This window comes from Taudactylus pleione, unplaced genomic scaffold (genome assembly GCF_031769625.1).
Source record: "Taudactylus pleione unplaced genomic scaffold, aTauple2 ptg000066l, whole genome shotgun sequence".
In the NCBI taxonomy this organism is placed as follows: Eukaryota; Metazoa; Chordata; class Amphibia; order Anura; family Myobatrachidae; genus Taudactylus; species Taudactylus pleione.
This window is the reverse complement of record NW_028284468.1, coordinates 5,692,568-5,711,635: the sequence shown is the minus strand read 5'-3', so window position 1 is coordinate 5,711,635 and position 19,068 is coordinate 5,692,568. Positions and strand designations below refer to the sequence as shown.

General features: G+C 43.3%; 1 protein-coding gene across 9 annotated transcripts in view; it reads left to right on the top strand.

The window, feature by feature from the left end:
• Nucleotides 1-19,068, top strand: part of TRIP12 (thyroid hormone receptor interactor 12) — a 126,176-nt gene that overhangs the window by 19,261 nt on the left and 87,847 nt on the right. For 5 of the 9 annotated variants that reach the window (XM_088466571.1, XM_088466582.1, XM_088466578.1 and 2 more), the window contains exons 2-4: nt 8,854-9,000; nt 9,493-9,624; nt 11,000-11,796. In XM_088466571.1, coding sequence (XP_088322697.1) covers nt 8,903-9,000; nt 9,493-9,624; nt 11,000-11,796 — 1,027 coding nt within the window. In that variant the 5' untranslated portion in view covers nt 8,854-8,902. Of the gene's footprint in view, nt 1-8,651; nt 8,759-8,853; nt 9,001-9,492; nt 9,625-10,999; nt 11,797-19,068 lie in introns of all 9 variants that reach the window. The other 4 variants (XM_088466586.1, XM_088466585.1, XM_088466583.1 and 1 more) reach the window with 2 other exon arrangements.

The following is a 19,068-nucleotide window of genomic DNA, read 5'->3' as shown; positions in this document are numbered from 1 at the left end:
TAGTAGAGACAACAAGAAGGATGGTTCATCTGACTATGCTTCTTTATGCCACTGCTCTGTAGTCCATGGCCCGTTCTGTTTGCACCTCGGATCTTGCAAACTCGTGCTGCCAGGTGTGTGCGGTTTATGTACAGCAGGGGTGTCAAACTTGGGCCATCCAGCTGCTGTGGGACTACATATCCCAGCATGCCCTGCCACAGTTTTAGCATGCCCTGAGAGCAAAACTGTGGCAGTGCATGCTGGGATGTGTAGTGCCACTGTACCTGGATGGCTTGAGTTTGACACCATTGATGTACAGCAACTCAAATATATCCTGCTCAGCGGAGATCACTATATAGTCACCCCTCTGTCAGAGTCAATGCAGTCTCCCCCTGCAGCCCCACTGGCCATATGTATAGGCAGCCAGGGTCGTCCCAACACTCTTATACATGACTCTGACTGAGCTGGGATCATAACATGGGCCGGATATCTATGGAAGTCCTGTATGCCTGGTGTCCCTCATTTACCAGGAGAAAACACAAACCATATATACATTTAAGTGGTGCAGTAGATTATCTTTAACGTAGAATAAACCTATACTTTAAATGAGTTAAAAAACGAATCTCCTATATTGCAACATGATTGTACTGGCTGTCTGCACTTAAAAGGTATCCTAAAATGAGCACAAAACACACCAACATAAATGACAGCAAATATTGGCACAAATAAGCTACAACACAAAACTCAGCAAGCACATGCATAGTTTGACCTTGTATTAACTATTCCCTGCTATTGTTGATTGTTGGCTGTGCAATGATATTGCCAAAGGAAACTGACATTAGGCAGGCTGGTGGGGGTGTGGCTGCAAGCCTGTGGCGATGGTGTGATAGGAACATGTCTGTCATTTTGAGAGAGCTGTGCATTGTGGGTATGACAGGTTTTTTCCTCCTCCCCTCACTGCATTTAGCCATGGACTCTTCAGGAGGTTTCTATTGCACACATGTGGCTGACTCCTCTTGTTCCCACATCCTAGCGTCAGGAGGTTAGGTTGTCCTGTGCACACACTGACTACTCCCTCCCTTCATTGAGACAGCTTTCTGGCTCTCTTTAGAATTCAGTGGTGGATTACACTATAAATGCTTCAACTCCACCCTCCAAAGAGCTAAGAGGTTAAGTTTTATCATGTGGGGGATGGATGTGGCAGTCTATGCCCTATAGATCAGTCTGATAGGTCACCATCGGTAGAATGTTTCTGTATTAGCCTGCTGTGACTTTGTGCCATCTTGACAGTGGATTCATTAACTAGACTTTCAAAGCTCTCTTAACTGAACATATTGAAAAGATATCGTATACAGGTTGGGACTCCAATATCCAAATGCTTGGGACCAAGGGTATTTTGGATATCGGATTTTTCTGTATTTTGGAATATTTGCATACTGTAATGAAATATCTTCGGAATGGGACCCAAATCTTATCACAGAATGCATTTGTTTCATATACACCTTAAACACATAGTTTTATACATTATTTGTAATAAATTTGTACATACGTGAAATTAATTTGTTTCATATACACCTTACATTGAACCATCAGAAAGCAAAGGTGTCCCTATCTCAGCCGTGCTCAAAAAATTCTGTATTTCGGAATATTCCGTATTCCGGAATATTTGGATATGGGAGACTCAACCTGTACTGCTATTATGTTACATAATGGTTTAGAGAGAACCTGTCACAACTAGCAAATAGAGTTTCTCTTTAAAACTTTTTTTACACACTGCATGTAACAACACCTACTCGGCAGTGAAATCGTCCCATCTGATGTGCAGCACAGCAGATGGGACAATGCAGTGAACAACATATTGGGCATACACATCATACAATGTGTACGATTAATCATTCCAATCTGCGTCAGAACAATATATCGAGCTATAGATCTCATAGTGTGTACCCAGCTTAAGGTTTATTTACTAAGCAAGTAACTGCCTGCTTTCGTGTTTAAGCTCAATTTAAAAGGGCAATTTTTTTAATGGCAAATTCCATGTCTAGGTAAGGTTGTTGGGAAAGGGTGTATATTTTTTTTTTTTTGGGGTCAATCAATAGTCGTATTTACATTTGGCTATACATGGTCCTGAAACACCTGTAAAAAGAAGTACAAAGTTGGCAGATCAGCACCATCAGTAGTCCTTTATAGTTTGTTGTTTTCCAGAAGGGGCTTGGCCTGTTTACATATAGGAGATAGGGTAGTAGCTTAGGTTTCTTTAACTTTTATTCCCCGGCTTTAATTGTCTTGTATGTCAAGGTAATTTGGAGCAAAGTGTGTTGTGTACTGTTCCTGCCTAAAACATTACCCCAGCCATGAAGTTATTTGCACTGTTTTATTTTATTTTGATTTCCTTTCTGCAATCTTGTGATGAGTGCCACATTGACTATAAAGGAATATTTGATATTACATTTTCATCTCTGTTTAAGCAATGTTTACCAGTTTGTGACTACTGGATATTTCCGTGATTATTGTTAAAGGGTATTTCCTGTATTGTGATGTACTGGAATTTGTAGGTTTTTCTTTAGGGCTTCCCCATGTTTTCATAATGAGGTCACTGGTTAGGAGCTTGTTGTATTGATGATGGTACAGGAATATTGATGTCTTCCTCCCAACGCTGGACATACGCATTGTGTGTTCCGTCTCTGTTTTTGTAGTAAGTTGTGTGGTTGTGTTTTTGTTTTTTTTTTAGTTGTTTTTTATTATACATTCTGTGTAGGTATGGTGGTGGTCTTAATTTCTGTATTATCTCCACTTTTCAGTTGATGCAGTTGTATTTTCATTGGTGTAAAGTCCTCTGGGCTGTTAAAATTTCAAAGCTGGCCCGACAGGCAACAATGTGGAAAAAATAGAGAGCAGTGCAACCTATAAGTTGTTCCCTATTCATGGACATTTGTGACTTGTACTGACTGTCTTGTTATCAGAAGCTCCATTACTTATATTATCCAGTTTATTTCACTTTTAAATTGTTTGGCGCTCAAAGGGAATTCAATTCGACATATGTTGCCAGGCATCGTTGTGATGCCCGACTGTACATGTATCTGGCATTTAAGGTAGTACTGAGATCGCAAGTTTTCCATCTCACCCCTATGTGGGTGGAAGGAAAAACTTGCGATTCCAGTAGGGCGCCATGTGACGTTCAGGTATAGTCCACTGGTTGATGTTGGGCATTAAATCCCCGATGTAGAGTAGAACATTTTACATTTGTTTTTTACATGCAATTTTAGTGATTAACCACAACTTGGTAGTTACAGTGGACGTAAAAATTATTCATTCCATTGCTAATTTTTCAAACTTAATATTCTTATGTATTTTCTCTATGGATTTATTAGGGAATACTTACCACTAATTAACGCCCAACTCTCTAATGTACAAAAAAAAAAAGATTTTAGGCTTTATCTTAATTGCAAACAAAAAAAAAACTATTACATAAGACATCCAAAATAAACCTTTTGAGCAATCTCTTGTTTTCAGAGGTCACATCATTGATTGGATTCCATCTGTGTACATTTAAAGTGTTGGTTTAAGAATAAATACTGCTTTCTGTGCACAGTGTTATGTTGGGCATGCATTGTCAGATAAAATGTCTGTCAGACCGAGGACTGGCAGACAGCTTTCAGGCTGACAGATAAAATCTCAGATGATATGGTTATACACTGTGATATCTTTCACAGTCAGTGTATGGCCACACAGTATCTGCGTTCCTCCCCTGTGAAGGAGACTTTTTTACCATTTCCTTGAACTGGGGAAATATGGGTGATCGGCCGCAGCAGCACATATAGTGTTCATTCTAGCACCCTACACCTGTTAAAACCTGTGCAGTTCCTCTTTCCTGCCTGTGGTGTCGCTCTCTGCTCTGGTGCTTCTAGCGCACAAATCTTCGCTCAGCAATTTCTTGCATCAGCTGAGTGTGCTAGAAGCACCAAAGCAAAGAGCGACCACCCAGGCAAGATAGAGGAATTGCACAGGTTGTGACAGGTGCAGGTGCTTGAATGAAGACTACCATACACTGTCGGATGCCGCCAACCAATGATCAAATCAGTTGAGCATGTTGGGAGATATTTCATGCCTGACCGATCATTGTTGGATCAGTCACTGTAATACACTATGTAGTTATTGACCTGATCTGGTAACTGCCGATAACTGCGTAATGGATGCCCAGCTTTACTTTTCATTAGTACATTAATCTGCGCTGGAAATGCCACTTCATTATTTTTTTACCACTGAGCTGGGAATTAAATTTTACGCAGTGGATGTGACGTGCGGTTCCAGAACAGCGCATTGCAAGTTTTCCCTTCACACTTACTTGAATCGAGCACATAGTTGTTACATTTTCATATCCCTGTGATTATGCTCAATATTGAAAGCTCCCACTGCAATTGCATTAAAGTAACAACCATTAACGCTCCTGTGACAGGGAAGCATCCCAAAGAAAATGCAATGCCATTAGAGCTACACATGGGAGGCGATTCATTTGATAGCGCCAGCATTTCTACTCCCCACCTGAGAAGGTGAGCAGAAATGTGCGAAAAGTCTGTGATTTTGGAGCCCTAACCCAGGATTTTAGACTGGTATAGCCATGTAAAACGATTAATGGAGCGTAACAAGCGTGATAATTGTTCCTTAATTAGCGCGACTTAAACAATTGACTCGCCCCCATGTTGTCCAAAGGGCTAGTTATGGAATATCATGAGCCCTTCATTGTACAGTTCTGTGATATATGTTGGAACTTTAAAAGCAAAAATAATTGATGTCTTCTGTACATAGTTTGTCATGCAGCATTCTACAAAGAAGCTTTAATAATTCTGGTACTAGCTCCAGTTGAACTTGCAATCCAATATCTCTATTATTATTATTATTATTATTCTCCCTTTATTTATATGGTGCCACAAAGGTTCCGCAGTGCCTTACACAAAGCTTAGCTGCATAACACAAGCAGCAGGGCCTCAGCAACCAAATGTTGGGTGCCAATTGGGGAGTTAGGAGTAAATAATACTATAAGTAGGGATAGGAGAAGCATGTGAGGGACGCGGGTCCTGCTCGTGAGAGCTTACATTCTAAAGGCGACCTACAGAGACACACTAGGATCAGCTTTGTCTGAAACCAATTTGAACTGTGGGAGGAAACGCACACAAACCTGGAGATCATACAGCCATGGCCAAAAGTTTTGAGAATGACATGAGGCTTGGTTTTCACAAAGTTTGCTGCTTCAGTGTTTTTAGACCTTTTTGTCAGATGTTACTATGGTATACTGAAGTAAAATTACAAGCATTTCATAAGTGTCAAAGGCTTTTATTGACAATTACAATATGCAAAGAGTCAATATTTGCAGTGTTGACCCTTCTTTTTCAAGACCTCTGCAATTCGCACTGGCATGCTGTCAAATTCTGCGCCACATACTGACTGATGGCCGCTCATTCTTGCCTAATCAATGCATGGAGTTTGTCAGAATTTATGGGTTTTTGTTTGTCCACTCACCTTGAGGGTGGACCACAAGTTCTCAATGGGATTAAGGTCTGGGGAGTTTCCTGGACATGGACCCAACAAATCGATGTTTTGTTTCCAGAGCTACTTGGTTATCACTTTAGCCTTTTGGCAAGGTACTCCATAATGCTGGAAAAGGCATTGTTCATCAGCAAACTGTTCTTGGATGGTTGGGAGAAGTTGCTCTTGGAGGATGTTTTGGTACCATTCTTTATTCAGGGCTGTGTTCTTAGGAAAAATTGTGAGTGATCCCACTCCCTTGGCTGAGAAGCAACCCCATACATGAATGGTCTCAGGATGCTTTTCTGTTGCCATGACACAGGACGAAGACTTTTGGAGGATGGCCTGGTGTCAAGAAGGGCAGCAAAGAAGCCACTTCTCTCCAGGAAAAACATCAGGGACAGACTGATATTCTGCAAAAGGTACAGGGATTGGAGGACTGGGGTAAAGTTATTTTCTTTGAATTCCCTTTCAGATTGTTTGGGGCATCTGGAAAAACCACTTGTCCGGACAAGGAAAGGTGAGTGCTACCATCAGTCCTGTGTCATGCCAACAGTAAATCATCCTGAGACCATTCATGTATGGGGTTGCTTCTCTGCCAAGGGAGTGGGCTCACTCACAATTTTGCCTAAGAACACAGCCATGAATAAAGAATGGTACCAAAACATCCTCCAAGAGCAACTTCTCCCAACCATCCAAGAACAGTTTGGTGACGAACAATGCCTTTTCCAGTATGATGGAGCACCTTGCCATAAGGCAAAAGTGATAACTAAGTGGCTCGGGGAACAAAACATTACATTTTGGGTCCATGGCAAAACTCCCCAGACCTTAATCCCATTGAGAACTTGTGGTCAATCAAGAGGCGGGTGGACAAACAAAAACCCACAAATTCTGACAAACTCCAAGCATTGATTAGGCAAGAATGGGCGACCATCAGTCAGTATGTGGCCCAGAAGTTGATTGACGTACTGCCAGGGCGAATTGCAGAGGTCTTGAAAAAGAAGGGTCAACACTGCAAATATTGACTTTGCATAAACGTAATGTAATTGTCAATAAAAGCCTTTGCCACTTATGAAATGCTTGTAATTTTACTTCAGTATACCATAGTAACATCTGACAAAAAGGTCTAAAAACATTGAAGCAACAAACTTTGTGAAAACCAATACTTGCCATTCTCAAAACTTTTGGCCATGGCTGTACAAACTTCCAATCCCTAGGGACTTGATTGGAATCCAACCCACAGCCCCAGTGCTGTTCAACAAAAATGCTAACCTCTTTGCTACTATGCTGCCATATTTTATCCAGTGTTCTCCCCAGAAATTTTTCCAGTTTGGTAGCATCAAGAAGTAGCCGGTGGGAGCTTTAATAATAGCAATAATATGTTTTAAATCCTGACCTTTATAATGATTTAAACTTGAAATAACATTGAATATATTCTCCTCTTTTTTTTTTATTAGAGGCCCAGTCTTATTATAATAAAGCTGCAAAGTCTGTAGGATCTGGTCCTTTTTATACAGCTCCCAGATACTGTCCACACTTGCAGGCTTCCAAAGTGCCGGGTGGTAGGCTGTTTCTTGCCAGGTAGTGCACTCGCAAAAAACGGCCTGGGGAGAACACTGTTTTATCAATGGAAATCTCAGCAACCCAATATAAGGTGTCAAGGTCTCTAGGATATATTTAGTTTGGTGGTCAGACCACATTGTCCATCCGGTTGAGCTGCTTTCTGTCATCTAGTTCTGTTTAATGGAGAAAGTTGTTGCTAAAATGGGATTATTGACTTGAGGACTATGGTGGTGATTCAAGGTCCAACAGTATTGTTATCGCAGCTACTACCATGGTAGCAGCTGCAATAGCACTATTATGGTAATGCAGCAGGAGGCATCACACCTCCTGCATACATTACTGTTGTGAGCTGCGTCCATGGACACCGCATCGAAACGTCTGCGTGATCCTCTGGTGGCTTGATTAGTCCCTGGAGTTTTACTGGGGCGGTACACCTGTCAAACCGTAACACAGGTGTCCTAAGGCGAGCTCAGGGAGGACAGAAACCTCCCGTGGAGCAGAAGGTCACTCAAACCGGGGAACGCAATTGCGCGAAAGAGGCCAGGAAATCTCCATCAGCCGACAGAGATCCTGGCCTCTTCCCTCCTCCCCAACAGCAACGACACATCTCCGTACTGAGGTGTGCCCCCCCCCCCCCCCCTTCCTGCCCAGAAACAGCAGCAGACTGTCAATCATGGGCAGTCTGCTACTGCTGTTCGTGCTATCACGCAGGACCCGTACTGCACATGTGCAGTACGGGTGTTGCGCAGAACGGCACAATCGGAGATGTGAGCTAACAATCGGGTTAGTGCGCATCTCTGAATTGGGCCCTATGAGAACGCTGAATGGGGAATGAACACAGAGGAGATAAAATGAAATTGGTATAGCATACTGCCTGCATTGCAGCAAATAGACACACAAGGCTTCTCTTAGTAATCAAATATCTGTTTCTTTATTAGTATGTATATTATTTAAGGTCACTACAGAATAAAATAACAAGCAGAAAATGCACAATCACAAGCCCGGAATGAATAAATTGCAAGTTTAAATTACAGTTAATAGCAATAAGACTATAAGACCTATTTCATGTAAAGAAAAGAGGATGGGAGAAGGAGAATGGGGAAAGAACACTGGATAGACAGTCAATAAAAGGGGAGAGGAAAACGAGGAGGGATACTGAAGTGAAGTGGGTACTAGCATGACCTACCCCTAACCACCCCTCTGGGGGTGCCTAACCCTAACTGTCCCCGCTTACCTTGTTCGGATGCCGGCTGTTGGCATTTCAACACTTATCTTTGGTCCTTGGGTTGGTATTGCGACGGCCGGCTTTCCGGACGGCGGTAAATTAACCGCATCCCCACCTGGGGCACTTATACACAGGCTGCAGAGAGCACATATGTGTCAGCACTGTTGGTTATGGTAATAAGGGTGCGATAAGTATGTTCACTTGTTCTTGACTAGATGAAACCGTATGGATTAATGGAATATTTCCTTGAACTGTTCATTTTTTATGTTTAATTCCATAATCTACGATGTTTCCTGACTAATAACATTGTCTCTTTATTTTTCCTCAACCCTCTTTTACTTTCTTTCCTCCCTGAATGCAGTTCTAGCCATCATCCGTTGAGAGTTTTGAGTAATCACAGTGCATCTAGTTACGCAGCATCACTTAGTGGGGGACAAGAGATACTGTCATTTGGTGACTGTCCTAAATGTAATAACCAGTGAGAAGTCTATACAATGCAGTGGTGTATATATGGTGTATGCTGTGCAGAGAATGTGTTGTAACAAGTGTTTGTTCTCTTTCAGTGAATGGTAGTGTCTAGAAAGGGTATGTCCCTTCAGGAGAGAGGTGCCAATGTCCAGCCGGCCTAATAACAATCCAGGGGGGTCACTGCGACGTTCACAGAGGAACACTGCTGGGGCCCAGCCGCAAGAGGACACTGCAGGAGGAAGGTAAGGAGGAAGTGACAGCCATGATTCCTAAGGTCACGCACACTTCTCTTATACAGGGACGCTTCCAGCTAATGTACATAAAGGAGACCTCTGTATATAACGAAGTGGTATATTATCCATACTAAAAGATAACCAACAACATCCTCTTGTCTGTTTTTTCTTAATCTTTCTTTACTGTCTTTAAAAAAAAAAAATAGCATGATTGCTTTATGAGAGTCTGCAATCCCAGGCAAGGGTCATCCTGCAGTAGCTGATTTCATTAACACGCCATTACTGCTGGAACCGCTAATGATGGGAGACGGCACTATAACTACTGAGCGATTGCCTTGAGGGATTATTGCATTTTATTTGACCCCCATGTGTAATAGTTCTTTCGTGATGTCGTCACATCTTGCACCTTGGCTATTTCTCAGTCTCATTTGTCTATTTAACCTAAAAGGAGGGAGCTGTGTTTCCTGTATGCTCTGATGCAGTTCTCTCTTGGTTTTCCAGCAACAGGTCCCAGTTAGAGCAGGCAGAACATAAGACCCTTAGCCTTCCCGAAAGCAGAAAGTCACTTGCTAAGACCCCCAAAGTGCAGTCTAATACAGCTTCTGCCCAGTCCAGGGGATTCAGCTCTAAAAGGTAACTTTACTAACCACTTGTTGAACTTGTATAAGTTGTAGTGTTGGCAGCACACAGTGTCTTGCTAGTTCCCTGGGGGGAGGATTACACCAACACATAAACCCACTTCCTAGTCACAAAGGACTCTCGGTGCCAGGGTTCAGGAGAACGAGGCATCGGCACAGAAATGATCATACCATGCATCTCTGCCTGGATTTTCCTTCTGTGTAATTTACTAAACATTTGCTCTACTATCTGTCAAACTTGCTTAATGACCATTCACTGTGGTTCTCATCAATTTCTATGTTCATCTTCACAAATATTTAAACTTTGTGCGAAGTTAATGTGTGTTCATTTTGCCTTTAATATTCCAGTTACTGTACAGCTTTAAAAAAAAAAAAAACTTGGCATAAATGGAGTGAGAGCCCTGCTCTCAGGAGCTTACAATCTAATTTGATTATCTTTTCAGCCAGTCCATATATAGCTCTTGGGGACTTGTATTTTGTTAGTCTGCCCTTGTACTTTGCGGCTCAATGTATTTGCCAGAGATTATATGTACTTTGTGTTTACACGTGGAACTAAGTATTTGCTGCAAATATAGCAGTCTGAGCAGCATACGATTTCTGCAGCACATAGCTGTGTATCCTGTGTTGAAAATTTACCCCTGGAATTAATTTTATCGGAATTAATTACTAATTTAAAATGATGTCGGAGATGAACTAGCAGTATTTGACTGATAGTACCGGTGCTGTGGGGTCTTTGGTTTGAAAAAGAGGATCATTAGTGCCTCCGGCAGTCATTGGTATCTAAAATCCTTTATTAAATTAGTCTATTAATCAGTTTCAGACTGGATAAATTGGCTATGCACCTTCCATTTGTTCTGGAGGTAAAACTTCCTTCCTAATGTGAAAGTATTCTTTAAATAGAAATTGAGTTGCTTTGAATGCAAAAGAATTGTACAGTGAATGTGCTTTATTCTAAAATGACTGTAGCCATCAGTTCCTCAGCATTGGAATGCTCTATTAACCATAAACTGTTTATCATTTTACATCTTGGTTAAATGGGTGTTTTTAGGCTTTGGTGGACCCTGGATAATGCAGTATAACAGCACCGATAACCATTATTCTGCCAGATAAAGGAAGAGTTTCCATTATTGTTCTGCAACAAAGCTGGGGCGTAGTCAAACTTAATCATTACATTAAAATTCACGGAATACATAGATTTTTAATTTATGTTATCATAATCTAATCTCTCCTTATCTCTGTTGGAGCGTCTTTCTTTGCTCATGGTGAATGAGATGATAAACCATTTAGGAAGACTAATGGTTCTGGATTGTATATGTACTTTTTGTTGTGTATTTAGAAGATAAATACATATCTCTTTCTCTCTTCCTCAGGGGCTGTAGCTCATCTTCTCTTTTAATACCACAACCTGAGGATCCAGAACAGAGTAACACATCAGAAAGTCAAAAGCCTAAGAAAGACACCTCCCGTGGAGTTAAACGTAGTGCTAGCCCTGATTACAGCCGGACCAACTCCCCAAACTCTGCTAAGAAACCCAAAGCACTTCAGCACGCTGAGCCCTCCGTTGGGACGAGGCGACCAAATAATAAACCGAAGAAGAGACAAATTGACCAGGAGCATTCAGCTCCAGCCACATCATTGCCATCAACAAGCAAAGCACACAGCAGGAAGGGTGGAGTCCCCGGCACCTCCCCGCTGCAGAAAAGGAAAAGGACAGATAACTCATCTTGTGTGAAGAGCAGCAGTGCAGCCGTAGTAGCGACTGGTGCAGAAGACAGGCCTCTAAAACCCACCAAGCTGGCTTCAAAATCGGCCACCTCAGCCAAAGCTGGGTGTAGCACCATTACAGATTCGTCCTCTTCTGCCTCCACCTCTTCTTCCTCCTCTTCAGCCGTCGCCTCCGTCTCTTCTGCTGCACCTCCAGGAGCTAGAGTGAAACAGGGCAAGGACCAGAACAAGGCTAGGCGCTCCCGTTCTGCCTCAAGCCCCAGCCCTCGAAGGAGCAGCCGGGAAAAAGAACAGGCCAAAGCTAGCAGCTCTTCTAAGTTTGATTGGGCAGCTCGTTTCAGCCCAAAAGTCAGCCTTCCCAAGACAAAACTTTCCCTACCGGGCTCTTCCAAGGCTGAGACATCAAAACCTGGACCCTCAGGATTACAGGCAAAACTAGCAAGTAAGTTGATTATTGCTTTTGTATAGTTTGTGTATTGAAACAATTATGAACCTTGTCATATATTTTTTTTTTATTTTTTTGGTCGAGACACTAAATTGAATATATAAAAATGGCAATACTGCTAAAACTTGCATGACCGCTGCTGTTCCACACCGTTGTAGGCAAAATGGAATTGGAGATGATGCTGCCTGGCCCCTTTGAGTTCTGCTCTTTGAAAAGTAATTTAGTAAAAAAGTTAAGTCATATTATTTAGTTTATGTAAACAATATGTAGAAGTTGATTCACTTGCTGGGGATGGCCACGATGTACTATTGCAAAACGCATTTGAACCCCAGCAACGGCGCACTGAATCGCCAAGATTTTGCCCCGTAATTGTATATATTTGTTCGCAGCCCCATAGTGGTGCGTTTTTAAAATCTTATTGTAGCACTATCAGGGCTATAATGAGCACTGTATATGCGCGCACTTGAACTCTGGCATTGCCGGCAATTGAATTGTGGAATAGGAAAAGCTTTTGATGCAGTAGAATTTTCTTTACTCCTGGTCCGTACAGCAGTTTATTGCATTAACTTTGAGGAACGTCATTGTAGCAATTTCCAGTCAGCAAAAGCTTGACATTTCTGAAACATTGATTCTCATTTATCAAAGGAATCAATAGATGTATTTTACTTGTAAGATTCAAATAAGTAATTTAAAGTTCCTTTGTTTAATTGTGTAGCTACAATTTTATTTTTTCTTGTGATATAAAATGTCATTATGAATAACGATACAAAGCTTGGTAAAAGGTTGCGAGTAATACGTTATGAACAAAGCTTCACTTGGCCACGATCGGGACTATTCTTTATCAGTTAAAACACTGAAGTAAAAGATCTTTTTTTGAACATGTAAATGCTCATCAATGTAGTATTTTCAATTGTGGAGGTCTGTCATCCATCTTAGGGCTAGTTAGCACAATGCAGTCATAGTACTTCATAGTCAATACTTCCACATAATAAAGCCCTATGAGGAAAATCCTAGCAGCAGACCAGAACGAATTCTGGGTGGTTAGTGCAAAAAAAAAAAAAAACCCACAATAGTACATGCTGTGTTCATATTCCTTCAGAATGCTTGTGTGTAGGGTTGTTGGTACTTGAGAAGGCTGGTCCCTTTCCCTGTGTCTGTGATATATTCTGTCTGTGCCGCGTTCACTGGTTGAAGAAGGTAGCGTAAGTATCACGCGGCTGAGACCGAATGTATCACAGACACAGGGAGGGACCAGGTTTACAATTCAGTAGATTGCGTAGTCACTTCAGCCATAATTCTAGTCTGCGCATTGCTCACAACTGATACTGAAAATGTATGTAATTGCTCTTTCTGTTTAGTAGTCTGTGTGTCGGTAACTGTGCAAGATTTTTCAATGATTTACTTTCCTGTTAAACAGATTATGTATATGTGGCACCTACAAACTACTGTAGCAATAATAATGCTACTGAATATGGCTTTACATATACAATACATAAATACTCTCCGGTACCGCCTGCTTGCATATGCACCTACTTACCTCAGCGCAGCTGAGAGCAAAGCATGAAGTAAAGTGATCGCTTATGCGATTACTTTACTTCTCACTGACCACCAGGACAGTGATCGGAGCCTCTGTTCCAACGACTCAGTAATGGTACATTTATGTGACTGAAGACTGCTTTATTACAGTGATAAGGAATTTTTATTTTTGGGTGTTGACTGCAATTATGAATAAATATGCCCCATAATGTGAACTGGGGGTAATGCAATGATAAAATCTCTCCTTAAAAATCCAATGGAGTGCCATGACAATATTACCATCTTGTTAAGTTTCCTATGAGTTGAAAGAGTTTGGAAATCTCAGGTGCAAGGGAAATGTAACAGTGGGTTTTGGTGGCGTAGAGCGCGGTGTATGTGAATAGATTAGGTGCGTCTTATGCTTTGTCTTCGGAAGGTGATTTAAATACAAATTGAATCGCTGATGTCTTAAATCCCAGTCAAGGCCATCAAATCTTCACTCCTAAGGCTAGTTTCACAATTGCCGGTTTTGACCAGGCGGCAAAAAGCCGCCCGTTTTTTTTTGGGCAGATGTGAAGTTAAGCAGGGAAGTAGGTGGGTCCTTTCACACGGCCCGGACATGGCACGTTTGCCGTGTTACAGCTGGTAATATCCAATGGAAGGACAGCTGCCGTGCCGTCCCTGCACGCCAGTGGTGTATAGGAAACAATGTTTCCTTTCCCACACACGGGCTTGTGCCGGCCGGGCTTGTGCAGCGACTGCTGCTGCGCATGCCCAATAGATTTAGAAAAAAAACCACATTAAAAGCATCTCAAAGCCGATGCTTGTGAAAGGCACTGAGTGCCTGAAAAAACCCGTCCAGCTACTGCCTGTTTCTTGCCTGGCCAGCCAAAACCGGCAAGTGTGAAAATAGCCTAATGCTGCCCATCCACTAGGCGATTAAACCTAGCGATGGAGCGATAACGACGGTCGTTATCGCTCCATTGCTTGGTAATCACCCGCAAATCTGGCAGCAAAAGGTTAAAAACGACCAGCGATGCGCGCGCCCGCTGGTAGTTTTTAACATCAATCATCGCCCGAACATGTCGGTCAACCTGACGACCGCCGTCAGGTTGCCATGTTCGGGGATGATTGATCTGCATACACTGAACATTCAGTGTATGCAGTTCACCCCACGGGTGACGACTGCGTCGTAATCGTGCCGTCATCTCCCACATCGCTAAGTGGATGGGCAGCTTAACTCTTATCTAGACTGCAGCTCTCGTGCATACAGTCTGTGTACATGATTTACTGGCCCCCTTGTGTCCTAAACTTCACTTCAAACATCTTTAGGTAAAATAAGCAAACTGCTGAGTATTTGTATAATATGATGTGCACTGTTTAAAAAAAGTCCAATGCATTGTCCTCTACAACAACATTTTTAAGAAACATTAAATAAACTTGTTGGAGGTGTATTCTAGGGCCTGTAGTGAGGTCAAAATGTTTGGTTACACTACTGCTTTTTTTTTTTTTTTTTTGCTTTCATATTTCCATCACTCAGATTTTTATACCACACTTTAACATTATGATGGGACCCAGAAATAGTAAGGTAGGCCCCCAAATTTTCATACACTCATAATTTTCATCTCTGTACGATCATTGGAGGACAAATTTGTTTTTGCCCATTGGGGTGTAGGTGGGACCTGGAGGACCGGACACCAACAGCAAAGCTTTTCAATCCCAGGATGCTCCGGTCCTTCCCCCTATACCCCGCCCACAGCCTGAGGGCACGTCAGTTTCGTTGGTGTCCGGCAACTGGATTATTATTTATTACCAGTTATTTATATAGCGCACACATATTCCGCAGCGCTTTACAGAGAATACCTTACTATTCACATCTGTCCCTGCCTCAGTGGAGCTTACAAACTATATTCCCTACCACATGCTCGCAAACATACACAGTATGGTAAATTTTGAGGGGAGCCAATTAACCTACCAGTATATTTTTGGAGTGTGGGAGGAAACCCACGCAAGCACAGGGAGAATATACAAACTCCACACAGGGGAATCGAACCCATGACCTCAGTGCTGTGAGGCAGTAACGCTAACCATTACACAGTCTATGGATCACCATTGTAACAGGGGCTGCTTTAAGCAGCCCAGGCTGTTATTTAATTTATTTTCTATTTTGTTATTAACGGATGAGCAGCACTAGACTATACTCCGGACATCTGAGCTGCCGCCCAATCACCTTTCTGTGGCGCTGTGACAGCAAGCCTGTGCTTAGGTACTCCCGACGGGGCTCCGAGGGGGACTAGCTAGCAGGCTCCCTGGACCCCAGACAGCAGCCCGGATTCAGAGGACATGTAAGGCGGGATCCCATTCGCGGGGGCCTGCATTTTTGTGCAGTCTTACCTCCATTCTCAGGAGACAGACCGGAGGCGCTGATGTGGACACTGGTGCGCCCACAACTCCACTAGCCCACTGCGGCATATAATACACTGGCGCAGGGCATATCTAGAGGCCAGGGGATCCGGTGGTTAACGTCAGCAAGGGGAGAAGGTGCTTTCCCTGCAGCCCCTCCCCCAGTCCAGGCCGCCATTCCACTGCAGCCCTGGTGTTCCCTGGTTTGCTCCTCCCTCACCCTCCGCCCCCTCAGACTCGCGGCAGCCATTTTATGCAAACAAGTTTCCTGGAACGCTGGGTCCAGTCTCCCTGTATACCTCTCACACGGGCCAGGTCATACAGCGCTATATCCTACCAGCCACTGCGGTCGGTGTCGTTGATTTTAGTTCCCATTGCAGACATGTAATTTTGCTTGCGCTAATCTCTGCTTTCTATACGGTCAGTTTATACGCTTCCCTTTATTCTACTATACCCTGATATATAGGAAATAGCCCTCACAATTTTATACTAAGGTATAGGGGTTATCTCATACTACAGATGTGTCCACATACACCTGTCCTAAAATCTAGCCATATGGCTAAATGTGCCGTGCCTTTGAATCTATTAATTAGCCACGCCTTGTGGTTTTTATTAAAATATGCTACTTTATACAACTACTTTTGCATGAAAACAATTTGGGATCCATCTAATTGCTACTTGTCGTGGAGCTACTTAGCCGTACTGGCATCTTGTGCCAAATGAAGCAAAAAAGGAAAGGTGTATGAGGACACATCAGTATATAGCTCGGTTGCACACTACACTGTGCCATATTATACATACTGCAGGGTGTGCACTGCACTGTATAATACTGTGTATTTTATTATTTTTGTGGCTATGTCTGGCAGAGGAAAGAATAACAAGCAGCCTGATGCTGCTGCTCCTACTCTCGTGTCTTGTAAGTCCTGCTCAGCAGACTTGGCCACAGAGGACCTCATTCAGGAGGGTCTTTGTACTATATGTTACACATAGGCCCCTCAGCCCCCATGTCTCTCCCTCAGGAATCACCCTGGGCTGCCTTTTCACAGATGCTGGGAAAACTTGCGGACCACATAGCAGTCCCAGTGGTAGCTCCCCCTATGGGATGGCCACTGCACGTACCCCCTGCAAATCCTTTTCCTCCCCCATGGGTAGACATACTGTCTACCTCAGTATAGAGTTTGGCTAATACCTCCTATGGTTTTTCAGCAAATGCTGCAAAAAGAAAAGCCGGGTCACTGTTAACACAGAGGGGATACTTAGCAGCTTCTAAAGTTTTTTTTTTTTATTTTTATTTTATGATTTGGTAGTTTCTGAACTTTCAGAGCGCGCAGCAACAGAGTGTCCATTGGACGTCTGTGCTGCCGCTCGTTCACCACGCCATTACCGATCTGGGGATCTCTGAGGGACCACGGTGTCCGCGCTAGCTGGGCCCCGCGGACTACTCAGACTGCGGCCAGACATACGGGCACAGGTATTAGCAGTCATTGCCTTTGGGCTCAGGGGACAGACCGGAGGCGCTGATGGGGGATGCAGGGCCCCATACCCTGCGCTTCCACTAGACCACCAGGGGCAGTATTTGTGTGGAAGGCCAGCGTCCCAGGGTTTAATGTTCAGCCAGGGGAATCAGCCATTCCCTGTTGTAGTGGCTCCTCCCCTCAGCTCAGCGCCCCTTTTCACTCCAGTCTGGTTTTGTTGAGCGGTTTCCTCCTGTGGTCTCCGGCGGCCATTTTCTTCAATGGTGAACTCGCAGATCTCTCAGGCTAGCGTGTGGTCCAGTCTCCCTACATACCTCTCCCTTGGGTTGGTGTATGCAGCACTATAGCCTTCCCAGACACTGAATCTGGGCAGTAGCTCCACGTTGCAGTATACTTTCTGCATTGTATGCGACTTATGCTAGCGCTGTCTTTGTTGCCTAATTGTCAGCATATATCTATACCTCTAATTCTACCCCAATACAGGTGTAGTTAAGGTGGTTCTTTTAACTTCCATATATAAAAGATAATATTTGAGAGGTCTGACACATACTGTTGTTTGCTGCACTGTGCCATATTTAGGCATAGGGCTCCTGCAGCTTACCAAAGTGTCAGACAGGACCAGTGTGTCGCATACTTGGACAGTGGGCACCTGCAGCTTATCCAAGCATCAGTCAGGACCAGTGTTTTTTTTTGTTGTTTTTTTTGTTTGTTTTCTCGGACTATTATCTTAACATACAGATGTATGCAGGGGGTTTCCTGTGCCTTACATTTATAGAACTAAGTATTTGTGAGGTTTGTCACATACATTTGTTGCACTGTGCCATATTGTATGCCATTTACTCTGCATCTATGTCTAGCATAGGCAGGAGTATTAACAGGCATCTGCCCCCATACTGCTATCAGGCAAGTTATGGGCTGCAGGCTTAAGTGAGGAGGATTTGATAGGGGATCTAGATAGATAGGGGATATAGATTGATAGATCTATCTAGATCCCCTCTGTGTGTTCAGGTACTGGCCTCTATTTCGTACCGCCTAGTGGATCCAGCTGTAATTCAGGAGATACAGGTACCTCCTGTACTCTCTAACTCTGTACAGAGTCTGATGGCTACATCTAATGCCTTTCAAACCATGTTGCAAGGTGGGAAACCTCTACCCCAGAAGTTCTCAATCACGGACCTCAAGGCTCCCCAACAGTTCAGGTTTTAGAGATATCCATGGTTGAGCACAGATGGTTAAATTAGTACCGAAGTCAATTTGATATAACCACCTGTGCTTAACGATGGATATCTTTAAAACTTTCAATTTGTGGAGCCAGAACACAGGACCCCGACGCGGACTTAATAGATGCATTGTCGGTGAAATGGAACTTCCATTTGGCATATCTCTTCTCTCCAATATCCCTACTTCCTTGCTTCGAAAGTTCAGACAGGAAGGGGGCACAGTCCTGTTCATAGCTCTGGCTTGACTCAGACTTAATTCGTACTCCGATATTCAAAGGCTCTCCATAGATGTTCCTCTTCAACTTCCTCTACGAGCAGACCTTTTGTCTCAGGGTCCATGTCTACATCCGGGCCTAGCCCGTCGGTCTTTAACGGCTTGGCTCTTGAGACATCCCTCTTAACGGCTAAGGATTTCTCCAGCTCTGTGGTTCAGAGCACGTAAACCAGGATTTACCACAGAATATGGCATACCTATTCTTGGTGTGCTCCAAGAAACTATGACCTTCAGGTCTTTAAGGTTTCTCGAATTCTTGCCTTTCTTCAGGCTGGAGTGGATCTAGGCCTCCACCTAGCATCTCTGAAAGTGCAGGTCTCTGCTTTGTCTATCTGATTTCAATGCAGAATTGCTACTTTACCGGATGTTCACACCTTCATTC